The sequence below is a fragment of the Anomaloglossus baeobatrachus genome, chromosome 10 (genome assembly GCF_048569485.1).
Source record: "Anomaloglossus baeobatrachus isolate aAnoBae1 chromosome 10, aAnoBae1.hap1, whole genome shotgun sequence".
Classification (NCBI taxonomy): domain Eukaryota; kingdom Metazoa; phylum Chordata; class Amphibia; order Anura; family Aromobatidae; genus Anomaloglossus; species Anomaloglossus baeobatrachus.
The window spans coordinates 3,965,463-3,978,120 of NC_134362.1; the positions used below are offsets into that span (position 1 = coordinate 3,965,463).

A 12,658-nucleotide genomic window follows, 5' to 3' on the forward strand; every position below is an offset into this window, starting at 1 on the left:
GCTGGGTTTATTTCTCAGCATTTGTGCTTGTGAGCTGCGGCCGCCCTCGCTGGGTTTATTTCTCAGCATTTGTGCTTGTGAGCTGCAGCCGTCCTCGCTGGGTTTATTTCTCAGCATTTGTGCTTGTGAGCTGCAGCTGCCCTCGCTGGGTTTATTTCTCAGCATCTGTGCTTGTGAGCTGCAGCCGCCCTCGCTGGGTTTATTTCTCAGCATTTGTGCTTGTGAGCTGCAGCCGTCCTCGCTGGGTTTATTTGTCAGCATTTGTGCTTGTGAGCTGCAGCCGTCCTCGCTGGGTTTATTTCTCAGCATTTGTGCTTGTGAGCTGCGGCCGCCCTCGCTGGGTTTATTTCTCAGCATTTGTGCTTGTGAGCTGCGGTCGCCCTCGCTGGGTTTATTTGTCAGCATTTGTGCTTGTGAGCTGCAGCCGCCCTCGCTGGGTTTATTTCTCAGCATTTGTGCTTGTGAGCTGCAGCCGTCCTCGCTGGGTTTATTTCTCAGCATTTGTGCTTGTGAGCTGCAGCCGTCCTCGCTGGGTTTATTTCTCAGCATTTGTGCTTGTGAGCTGCAGCCGTCCTCGCTGGGTTTATTTCTCAGCATTTGTGCTTGTGAGCTGCAGCCGTCCTCGCTGGGTTTATTTCTCATCATTTGTGCTTGTGAGCTTATTATTTGTTGTCTCTTGGATCAGGACAGGACTCAGCTGCAGAAGGATCTGTGGAGAATTGAGGATGTAACGGCCGGACTCAGCTCCAATAAACTCAATTTCAAAATGTTGGTCGAGTCATTCAAGAACCCAGGTAACTTTTCGGGGGGTCATTAAGACAGCTGGAGCCTGTATGTGTTAGGTGAGGATCATCGCTGATCGGGCTCACGGTTAGAACATGATCATAGGAGCGAAGAGCTGCTGCTATGAGGCTTTAGTACATTTAGAATATATAAAGGGTTAAACCAATTAAACTCAATTTGCTATTTGATTTTGAAGACTGCAATATTACGAGCCCCTCACATACTGTTCTTGATGGATGTCACTCAGTGACCCATGCTGTCCCGTATCAATCATTATGCAAAACCTTGTCTGCTGCACACCCCTGTACGTGCTTGTCCGCTGCACACCCCTGTACGTGCCTGTCCGCTCCCGGCCCCAGGGTCGTGCCTGTCAGCTCCCAGCCCCAGGGTCGTGCCTGTCCGCTCCCGGCCCCAGGGTCGGTGCCTGTCCGCTCCCGGCCCCAGGGTCGGTGCCTGTCCGCTCCCGGCCCCAGGGTCGGTGCCTGTCCGCTCCCGGCCCCAGGGTCGGTGCCTGTCCGCTCCCGGCCCCAGGGTCGGTGCCTGTCCGCTCCCGGCCCCAGGGTCGGTGCCTGTCCGCTCCCGGCCCCAGGGTCGGTGCCTGTCCGCTCCCGGCCCCAGGGTCGGTGCCTGTCCGCTCCCGGCCCCAGGGTCGGTGCCTGTCCGCTCCCGGCCCCAGGGTCGGTGCCTGTCCGCTCCCGGCCCCAGGGTCGGTGCCTGTCCGCTCCCGGCCCCAGGGTCGGTGCCTGTCCGCTCCCGGCGCCAGGGTCGGTGCCTGTCCGCTCCCGGCGCCAGGGTCGGTGCCTGTCCGCTCCCGACGCCAGGGTCGGTGCCTGTCCGCTCCCGGCCCCCGCTTCTAGCCATCTCCACTATCTGTATAAAGCATATTTCTTTCAGAAAGGAAAACTGTGCCTTTGGTCCCTTCCACATTTGTGCCTTCCGGAAGTACAGCGTTTACATCCATTCGCAGTAAATCGGCATCGCCTCAAAACCTACCGAGTCTTGTGAAGCCGACCCTAGAGGTGGGATTATATCCTCAACCATACTTCCAAGGTAGATCCCACTCACAGCCGCAGCTACTGCAGAAACCAGAACCACGTCTGCAGTCACCGACCACGGCACCGTCCCCACCAAAGTTTGTGAGTAGTGCTAAAAACAGGGTGTGGGGAAGGGGGTTTCTACAGGTGCGTCATTCATATTTCGCCTTCCTTTCTGTCATTAGGTGGAGAGTGCCCCTCCACGTCCACCGCTGCCTGACATGTACAGTCCTGAGGATGCAGACCTTTCCCCGAATATTCCACCTCCACCTGCACTACCTCCGCCACCCAGAGAATCCTCTGTCATCAGGCACACGTCTGTACGTGGCCTAAAGAGACAGTCTGATGAGAGGAAGCGAGACCGCGAATTCGGCCAGGGCACAAACGGAGACTACAGGGTAACGTGGCCGCTGCTCCTGTGCTCCCGTCGTGCCTTCATGTCATTATATTCTGTCTATGTTCTGGTGCCAGGTGGAGCTTCGATCATACGTCAGCGACCCAGAACTGGCTAACCTGGCCGATGACTGCACCTCTGCCTTCCTGAGCTCAGATCCTGGCTACCAGACCTTGCCCACCAGAGGTAAGTGCTTTGTGGTCACCTGTCGCATCGTTCCCAGTCCTGATCAGTAGCTGTCACTTCCCATATAAGAACATGTTGACAAGCAGCGGCTTTGTAGGAGTGACCCCCATATCTGCCGAGTCCATGGCTCTAACCTGGAGTTGGATGATCTATTCGAGCCCTCAGCATTTCCACCTCCATAGACCGGTGCCGCAGTCTTACCATTCGAGCCCTCAGCATTTCCACCTCCATAGACCAGTGCCGCAGTCTTACCATTCGAGCCCTCAGCATTTCCACCTCCATAGACCGGTGCCGCAGTCTTACCATTCGAGCCCTCAGCATTTCCACCTCCATAGACCAGTGCCGCAGTCTTACCATTCGAGCCCTCAGCATTTCCACCTCCATAGACCGGTGCCGCAGTCTTACCATTCGAACCCTCAGCATTTCCGCCTCCATAGACCGGTGCCGCAGTCTTACCATTCGAGCCCTCAGCATTTCCACCTCCATAGACCAGTGCCGCAGTCTTACCATTCGAGCCCTCAGCATTTCCACCTCCATAGACCGGTGCCGCAGTCTTACCATTCGAGCCCTCAGCATTTCCACCTCCATAGACCGGTGCCGCAGTCTTACCATTCGAGTCCTCAGCATTTCCACCTCCATATAACGATGCCGCAGTCTTACCATTCGAGCCCTCCGCATTTCCACCTCCATAAACTGATGCCGCAGTCTTACCATTCGAGCCCTCAGCATTTCCACCTCCATAGACGGTAGACCAGTGCCGCAGTCTTACCATTCGAGCCCTCAGCATTTCCACCTCCATAGACCGGTGCCGCAGTCTTACCATTCGAGCCCTCAGCATTTCCACCTCCATAGACCGGTGCCGCATGTGACGGGCGTGTACAACAGAGCAAAGGATGGACGAGGCCGAGGAACGATCCAACAGGTTTATTAACAGGAATACAGGAACAGCACACGATTAGTCCACATAAAACAGATTCGGGGGCCCTTCCCGACAATCCTCGGACCGGATAACAAAGCAATCGTCCTTACAGTAGTCCAAAGAGTTCCACACAATCCCACGGGCCGCCACACAGGCCTAGCTCCATCCGTGTCCACAGCCACCCAGGCTGGAGCTCCTTCCTCTCTTAGTTCCAGCTCACTCTGAAGTTACAAAAAGGGAAATGCATTGTCTGGGCTGCTTGACCAGCCCACCATGTTTGTTCAGGGGGTAGGGGTCACACATCCTATCATCAATGGTTTGGTCCATCACAGGGCTCCAATATGTCTGCCAGCTACAGTAGATGAAGGGATCCCCTGCTGTAAAGAACAATGACTATTCCTTCACTGGCCAATGCAATTACAGATTAGATACACAACTCTGGAAAGAAGAGGACAGGCTATTTACATTATCACATTAGATGCCAAGACTACAATTGTATGAGAGAGACACATTGAGACCAGTAGCTCCCCCAAGAAAATACATGAATTACAACTAATACAACCAGGGAAATATACATATCATGACATAGTATCACAGCATATACAGTGAGAGGGTAAATTACATCTTCACAATCCCTCCCCCTCCCAACTTGTGTACGTACTAGGGACCTCTACAGGTCACTGGTTAAGTACACACAGGCAGAGCGTTACTTACATGTGGCTTCATGCAGCCACGAATTGGCATCGTAGCTCTCCCACATCCTTGCCCAGGAGAACAGCTGCAGGCAGACCACCCATCACCCCAACCACACATCGCCTGACCCCAAAACCAAAGTTCAGATCCACAGTGGCTGTGGGAATAGTCCTCCATTGTCCACCAGCCAGTTCAATAACAATCCCAGGTCCTCTATGGATTGCCTCAGGCCGAACCACTCGGGGATCAGCCAGTGTGAGGAAAGCACCCAAGTCACAAAATCCAACAAGTCTCTGTCCATCCAGCACAACCTCCTGCAAGTGCTTACCTCGATGAGCAGAAGTCGTCATAACTGCGGGTCGCACCCCGTAAACTCCTGGTGGTGCAACATGGGGGGCTGAGTCACTAGGCCAGTCCTCACATAACGGTGCCACATCTTCCTCCATGGCACTGGGCTGTAAATAATTAACAATCCGATTGGGTGCAGGATCAGTCCTCATTTGAACAGCTGGGCAGGAGACTTGCCGATGCCCTGGCTGTCCACATTGATAGCATCTGAGCTGGGTCTCCCTCCATCCAAGGCATCCTCTTGGGTAAGGGGTAGGGGAACTTGGAGGCCGGCTCCCACCTGAAGGTGCTGTAGGGGTTTGAGGATGATTCCTCCATGGCCTGGCTGGGCATGAGGCCTGCAAATGCCCGGGATGCCTACAAACATAACACCTGCGCTCTGTTACTTCCTCTCCCCGGCGTATTCCAGAAAGTGCAGTAGAAGCAACTGGAGGCACATTAACACTGGTATCAACATGTGGTGGCTTAGAGGAACGGGGAACAATGGGGACAGAATAACTGGGGGCATCCGGTGTTGTGGAGCTGTTAGGCGTCTCTCCATCCTCCAACAGAACCCTCCACTGCGGCTTGATGGTGAGAGGCTCATCAGCGAGAGCAGCAGCTTCCTCCACTGTCGCTGGTTTTCTCTCACGCACCCATTCCCGGATCTCAGCGTGGCACTGGGCAAAGAATTGTTCTTTTAGGATGACCTGCAGGAAGGTCTCCCAAGATAAGGCCTCCTCTGCCTCCAGCCAGCGATTACATATTTGTTTGAGTCTATGAGCATATATCTTAAAAGACACTTCCCCATCACCTGCTAAAGCACGGAACTGAGTCCTGTAAGTGTCTGGGGTCACAGCATAATGTTCTAGAATAGTCTGTTTAATATCCGCATACTCACAGTTCCACCGAGGGTCCATAGCTCTATAGGCTTCAGCAGCTCCCCCCTCTAGGAGCCCAACCAGATGCCGGACACGCTCCCTGTCCGGGACTTCCATTAATCGACACTGATGCTCAAAGTCCTGGAAGAAGCCCTCAATGTCGCCTGCAGCCTCATTAAACGGCTTAAAGTCTTTGCGGGACACCCTGGGAAGTTCCCTCATGATGGGTGCTGGGGTTACAGTCTGTCTGGAACCTCTCGCGGCTTCCACAGCGAGCTCCTTATCCAGCAGTGCCATCTCCTCCATCCTGCGCTCCTTCTCTTTAGCTCCACGCATGGCCTCCCTCTTATCTTCTATGGTGGCCTCATCTCCAAGCAGTGCCATCTCCTCCTTGTACCACACAACCCATTGACTTTTTTGGGTATTCACCTCCGGCTGCCGTCTTTCTTCCGTTTGCTGTGAGGATCCTTCCTCCACGTCATTTTGCGAACAGACTCCTTCTAGCGCCTCAATCAGCTGCTCCTTGGAGAGTCCTTTGAAACGAACTCCTACTTCACGGGCCATTGTTTGTAGGCTCACCACAGTCCAGTTCTTGTATTCTGAGGTTCTGATTCCAGATGTTAATGGGCCGTTGTCCTCCATTCCTTCTGCTCTGATCCCACCGCTGCCACCAGTTTGTGACGGGCGTGTACAACAGAGCAAAGGATGGACGAGGCCGAGGAACGATCCAACAGGTTTATTAACAGGAATACAGGAACAGCACACGATTAGTCCACATAAAACAGATTCGGGGGCCCTTCCCGACAATCCTCGGACCGGATAACAAAGCAATCGTCCTTACAGTAGTCCAAAGAGTTCCACACAATCCCACGGGCCGCCACAGAGGCCTAGCTCCGTCCGTGTCCACAGCCACACAGGCTGGAGCTCCTACTCTCTTCAAGTTTCAGCTCACTCTGAAGTTACAAAAAGGGAAATGCATTGTCTGGGCTGCTTGACCAGCCCACCATGTTTGTTCAGGGGGTAGGGGTCACACATCCTATCATCAATGGTTTGGTCCATCACAGGGCTCCAATATGTCTGCCAGCCACAGTAGATGAAGGGATCCCCTGCTGTAAAGAACAATGACTATTCCTTCACTGGCCAATGCAATTACAGAATAGATACACAACTCTGGAAAGAAGAGGACAGGCTATTTACATAATCACATTAGATGCCAAGACTACAATTGTATGAGAGAGACACATTGAGACCAGTAGCTCCCCCAAGGAAATACATGAATTACAACTAATACAACCAGGGAAATATACATATCATGACATAGTATCACAGCATATACAGTGAGAGGGTAAATTACATCTTCACAATCCGCAGTCTTGCCATTCGAGCCCTCAGCATTTCCACCATCCTAGACCGGTGCCGCAGTCTTACCATTCGAGCCCTCAGCATTTCCACCTCCATAGACCGGTGCCGCAGTCTTGCCATTCGAGCCATCAGCATTTCCACCTCCATAGACCGGTGCCGCATTCTTACCGTTAGAGCTCTCGGCATTGCCACCTCCATAGACGGGTGCCACATTCTTACTATTGTCCTGTGACCTCCATAGACTATTGCTACATTCTTATCGTTCGAGACTTGTCCTGTGGCCTCCATAGACCAGTGCCGCAGTCTTGCTGTTCAAGCCCTCATCATTGCTGCCTCCATAGACCGGTGCCGCAGTCTTACACTTGTGAAACCTTTCCTACAGGTTTATCTGGGTCAACCTCCAGGCTGGCGCAGTCGTCTTCTTCAGTGGCATCGTACGTCACATTGAGGAGGGCCACCACTACAGATGGTCCTAAGGTACCGAGGGAAGACATTGCCTCTGCTCACACCTCGCCATTGGGTTCTTTCCTTGTGCACCAATTTTTTGTTTGTGTCTATAACAGGACAGACCAAAAAGTGCCTTTGAGCGCCTCTACTCCGGCGACAACCAAAGAGGTAAAATGAGCGCGGAGGAGCAACTGGAGCGTATGAAGCGCCATCAGAAGGCCTTGGTCCGGGAACGCAAGAGAACGCTCAGCCAAGGAGAAAAGCCGGTGGTCCCGGGCAGAGCGACCTCCCGCCCCCTGTCTGCGGACCTCAGCTCAGTATGTTAGGGGCGTCCTGTGACTTGTAGTCCTTCCGCGCTGGGTGCATGATCTCCCGGTAGAATCATTGCTTTCTTTAGCTGCAGGGATTAATGGCGGCCGCTCTTGAGCTCCGTGTAACCTCATAGTTTAGACGTCTGCACAGCGCACTATTTTCTAAGACAGAAGGATGAAGCGTTTCCATTGTGGCATCATCTCCGCTTCTAGAGTAACAAGCACAAGACCCTGCGGCCCCTCCGCACGTTCCTACACTAACACTATGTATGACAGCAGGGGGCGACACATGCAATGAATGTCAGGACCCAACTCTGATCAGTCACCGCTGCCGCTAATCATCCCACGTGCTGCTCCAGCCTCATTCATCATCTTGCTGCCTCTTACATTGAAATTATTAATGCAGAACCCACTAACCGCCATACTCATCTCTGCCAGGCTGCACCCTCCGCCCTGCATTACTGACCTGTGCCCGATCGATGCCCAGTAACCTCCATCAGCTGCTTCTACCACCCATCTCCACTGGTGGGAAATGGCGGGAGAGAGCAGGGCGGGGACAGCGATGGACTAGTAATGTGAGGGGGAAACCACGATCCGTGCCAGATCATTAGTCACTGCCGAACTCTAATGACAGGCAGCATTCTCAGTGATGTCACTGCTGATCTCTGGTGATGGATAGGAGGTGTTCTCAGTGATGTCACCGCTGATCTCTGGTGATGGATAGGAGGTGTTCTCAGTGATGTCACCGCTGATCTCTGGTGATGGATAGGAGGTGTTCTCAGTGATGTCACCGCTGATCTCTGGTGATGGATAGGAGGTGTTCTCAGTGATGTCACCGCTGATCTCTGGTGATGGATAGGTGGTGTTCTCAGTGATGTCACTGCTGATCTCTGGTGATGGATAGGCGGTGTTCTCAGTGATGTCACCGCTGATCTCTGGTGATGGATAGGAGGTGTTCTCAGTGATGTCACCGCTGATCTCTGGTGATGGATAGGCGGTGTTCTCAGTGATGTCACCGCTGATCTCTGGTGATGGATAGGCGGTGTTCTCAGTGATGTCACTGCTGATCTCTGGTGATGGATAGAAGGTGTTCTCAGTGATGTCACTGCTGATCTCTGGTGATGGATAGTAGGTGTTCTCAGTGATGTCACTGCTGATCTCTGGTGATGGATAGGCGGTGTTCTCAGTGATGTCACTGCTGATCTCTGGTGATGGATAGGCGGTGTTCTCAGTGATGTCACCGCTGATCTCTGGTGATGGATAGGAGGTATTCTTAGTGATGTCACTCCTGATCTCTGGTGATGGATAGGAGGTATTCTCAGTGATGTCACCGCTGATCTCTGGTGATGGATAGGAGGTGTTCTCAGTGATGTCACCGCTGATCTCTGGTGATGGATAGGAGGTGTTCTCAGTGATGTCACCACTGATCTCTGGTGATGGATAGGCGGTGTTCTCAGTGATGTCACCGCTGATCTCTGGTGATGGATAGGAGGTGTTCTCAGTGATGTCACCGCTGATCTCTGGTGATGGATAGGCGGTGTTCTCAGTGATGTCACTGCTGATCTCTGGTGATGGATAGGCGGTGTTCTCAGTGATGTCACCGCTGATCTCTGGTGATGGATAGGAGGTGTTCTCAGTGATGTCACTGCTGATATCTGGTGATGGATAGGCGATGTTCTCAGTGATGTCACCGCTGATCTCTGGTGATGGATAGGCAGTGTTCTCAGTGATGTCACTGCTGATCTCTGGTGATGGATAGGCGGTGTTCTCAGTGATGTCACCGCTGATCTCTGGTGATGGATAGGAGGTGTTCTCAGTGATGTCACTGCTGATCTCTGGTGATGGATAGGCGGTGTTCTCAGTGATGTCACTGCTGATCTCTGGTGATGGATAGGAGGTGTTCTCAGTGATGTCACTGCTGATCTCTGGTGATGGATAGGAGGTGTTCTCAGTGATGTCACCGCTGATCTCTGGTGATGGATAGGAGGTGTTCTCAGTGATGTCACCGCTGATCTCTGGTGATGGATAGGTGATGTTCTCAGTGATGTCACTGCTGATCTCTGGTGATGGATAGGTGGTGTTCTCAGTGATGTCACAGCTGATCTCTGGTGATGGATAGGCAGTGTTCTCAGTGATGTCACCACTGATCTCTGGTGATGGATAGGAGGTGTTCTCAGTGATGTCACTGCTGATCTCTGGTGATGGATAGGCGGTGTTCTCAGTGATGCCACTGCTGATCTCTGGTGATGGATAGGAGGTGCTCTCAGTGATGTCACCGCTGATCTCTGGTGATGGATAGGAGGTGCTCTCAGTGATGTCACTGCTGATCTCTGGTGATGGATAGGAGGTGCTCTCAGTGATGTCACTGCTGATCTCTGGTGATGGATAGGAGGTGTTCTCAGTGATGTCACCGCTGATCTCTGGTGATGGATAGGAGGTGTTCTCAGTGATGTCACTGCTGATCTCTGGTGATGGATAGGAGGTGTTCTCAGTGATGTCACTGCTGATCTCTGGTGATGGATAGGAGGTGTTATCAGTGATGTCACTGCTGATCTCTGGTGATGGATAGGCGGTGTTCTCAGTGATGTCACCGCTGATCTCTGGTGATGGATAGGCGCAGTTCTCAGTGATGTCACTGCTGATCTCTGGTGATGGATAGGAGGTGTTCTCAGTGATGTCACTGCTGATCTCTGGTGATGGATAGGAGGTGTTCTCAGTGATGTCACTGCTGATTTCTGGTGATGGATAGGAGGTGTTCTCAGTGATGTCACCGCTGATCTCTGGTGATGGATAGGAGGTGTTCTCAGTGATGTCACTGCTGATCTCTGGTGATGGATAGGCGGTGTTCTCAGTGATGTCACCGCTGATCTCTGGTGATGGATAGGCGGTGTTTTCAGTGATGTCACCGCTGATCTCTGGTGATGGATAGGAGGTGTTCTCAGTGATGTCACTGCTGATCTCTGGTGATAGATAGGTGTTCTCAGTGATGTCACTGCTGATCTCTGGTGATGGATAGGAGGTGTTCTCAGTGATGTCACTGCTGATCTCTGGTGATGGATAGGAGGTGTTCTCAGTGATGTCACTGCTGATCTCTGGTGATGGATAGGTGGTGTTCTCAGTGATGTCACCGCTGATCTCTGGTGATGGATAGGAGGTGTTCTCAGTGATGTCACTGCTGATCTCTGGTGATGGATAGGAGGTGTTCTCAGTGATGTCACTGCTGATCTCTGGTGATGGATAGGAGGTGTTCTCAGTGATGTCACTGCTGATCTCTGGTGATGGATAGGAGGTGTTCTCAGTGATGTCACTGCTGATCTCTGGTGATGGATAGGAGGTGTTCTCAGTGATGTCACTGCTGATCTCTGGTGATGGATAGGTGTTCTCAGTGATGTCACTGCTGATCTCTGGTGATGGATAGGAGGTGTTCTCAGTGATGTCACTGCTGATCTCTGGTGATGGATAGGAGGTGTTCTCAGTGATGTCACTGCTGATCTCTGGTGATGGATAGGAGGTGTTCTCAGTGATGTCACTGCTGATCTCTGGTGATGGATAGGAGGTGTTCTCAGTGATGTCACTGCTGATTTCTGGTGATGGATAGGAGGTGTTCTCAGTGATGTCACCGCTGATCTCTGGTGATGGATAGGAGGTGTTCTCAGTGATGTCACTGCTGATCTCTGGTGATGGATAGGCGGTGTTCTCAGTGATGTCACCGCTGATCTCTGGTGATGGATAGGCGGTGTTTTCAGTGATGTCACCGCTGATCTCTGGTGATGGATAGGAGGTGTTCTCAGTGATGTCACTGCTGATCTCTGGTGATAGATAGGTGTTCTCAGTGATGTCACTGCTGATCTCTGGTGATGGATAGGAGGTGTTCTCAGTGATGTCACTGCTGATCTCTGGTGATGGATAGGAGGTGTTCTCAGTGATGTCACTGCTGATCTCTGGTGATGGATAGGTGGTGTTCTCAGTGATGTCACCGCTGATCTCTGGTGATGGATAGGAGGTGTTCTCAGTGATGTCACTGCTGATCTCTGGTGATGGATAGGAGGTGTTCTCAGTGATGTCACTGCTGATCTCTGGTGATGGATAGGAGGTGTTCTCAGTGATGTCACTGCTGATCTCTGGTGATGGATAGGAGGTGTTCTCAGTGATGTCACTGCTGATCTCTGGTGATGGATAGGAGGTGTTCTCAGTGATGTCACTGCTGATCTCTGGTGATGGATAGGTGTTCTCAGTGATGTCACTGCTGATCTCTGGTGATGGATAGGAGGTGTTCTCAGTGATGTCACTGCTGATCTCTGGTGATGGATAGGAGGTGTTCTCAGTGATGTCACTGCTGATCTCTGGTGATGGATAGGAGGTGTTCTCAGTGATGTCACTGCTGATCTCTGGTGATGGATAGGAGGTGTTCTCAGTGATGTCACCTCTGATCTCTGGTGATGGATAGGCGGTGTTCTCAGTGATGTCACTGCTGATTTCTGGTGATGGATAGGCGGTGTTCTCAGTGATGTCACTGCTGATCTCTGGTGATGGATAGGAGGTGTTCAGTGATGTCACTGCTGATCTCTGGTGATGGATAGGAGGTGTTCTCAGTGATGTCACCGCTGATCTCTGGTGATGGATAGGAGGTGTTCTCAGTGATGTCACCGCTGATCTCTGGTGATGGATAGGCGGTGTTCTCAGTAATGTCACCGCTGATCTCTGGTGATGGATAGGTGGTGTTCTCAGTGATGTCACTGCTGATCTCTGGTGATGGATAGGAGGTGTTCTCAGTGATGTCACTGCTGATCTCTGGTGATGGATAGGAGGTGTTCTCAGTGATGTCACCGCTGATCTCTGGTGATGGATAGGAGGTGTTCTCAGTGATGTCACCGCTGATCTCTGGTGGTGGATAGGAAGTGTTCTCAGTGATGTCACCGCTGATCTCTGGTGATGGATAGGAGGTGTTCTCAGTGATGTCACCGCTGATCTCTGGTGATGGATAGGCGGTGTTCTCAGTGATGTCACCGCTGATCTCTGGTGATGGATAGGCGGTGTTCTCAGTGATGTTACTGCTGATCTCTGGTGATGGATAGGAGGTGTTCTCAGTGATGTCACTGCTGATCTCTGGTGATGGATAGGAGGTGTTCTCAGTGATGTCACCGCTGATCTCTGGTGATGGATAGGAGGTGTTCTCAGTGATGTCACTGCTGATCTCTGGTGATGGATAGGAGGTGTTCTCAGTGATGTCACTGCTGATCTCTGGTGATGGATAGGAGGTGTTCTCAGTGATGTCACTGCTGATCTCTGGTGATGGATAGGTGGTGTTCTCAGTGATGTCA

At 52.1% G+C, this 12,658-nt stretch overlaps 1 protein-coding gene across 1 annotated transcript in view; it reads left to right on the forward strand.

The window, feature by feature from the left end:
- PLEKHA7 (pleckstrin homology domain containing A7) overlaps positions 1-12,658 on the forward strand; it is a 90,539-nt gene that overhangs the window by 58,287 nt on the left and 19,594 nt on the right. The window contains exons 15-20 of the mRNA XM_075325470.1: positions 686-794; positions 1,678-1,919; positions 2,003-2,215; positions 2,289-2,397; positions 6,962-7,056; positions 7,143-7,343. Coding sequence (XP_075181585.1) covers positions 686-794; positions 1,678-1,919; positions 2,003-2,215; positions 2,289-2,397; positions 6,962-7,056; positions 7,143-7,343 — 969 coding nt within the window. The remainder of the gene's footprint in view (positions 1-685; positions 795-1,677; positions 1,920-2,002; positions 2,216-2,288; positions 2,398-6,961; positions 7,057-7,142; positions 7,344-12,658) is intronic.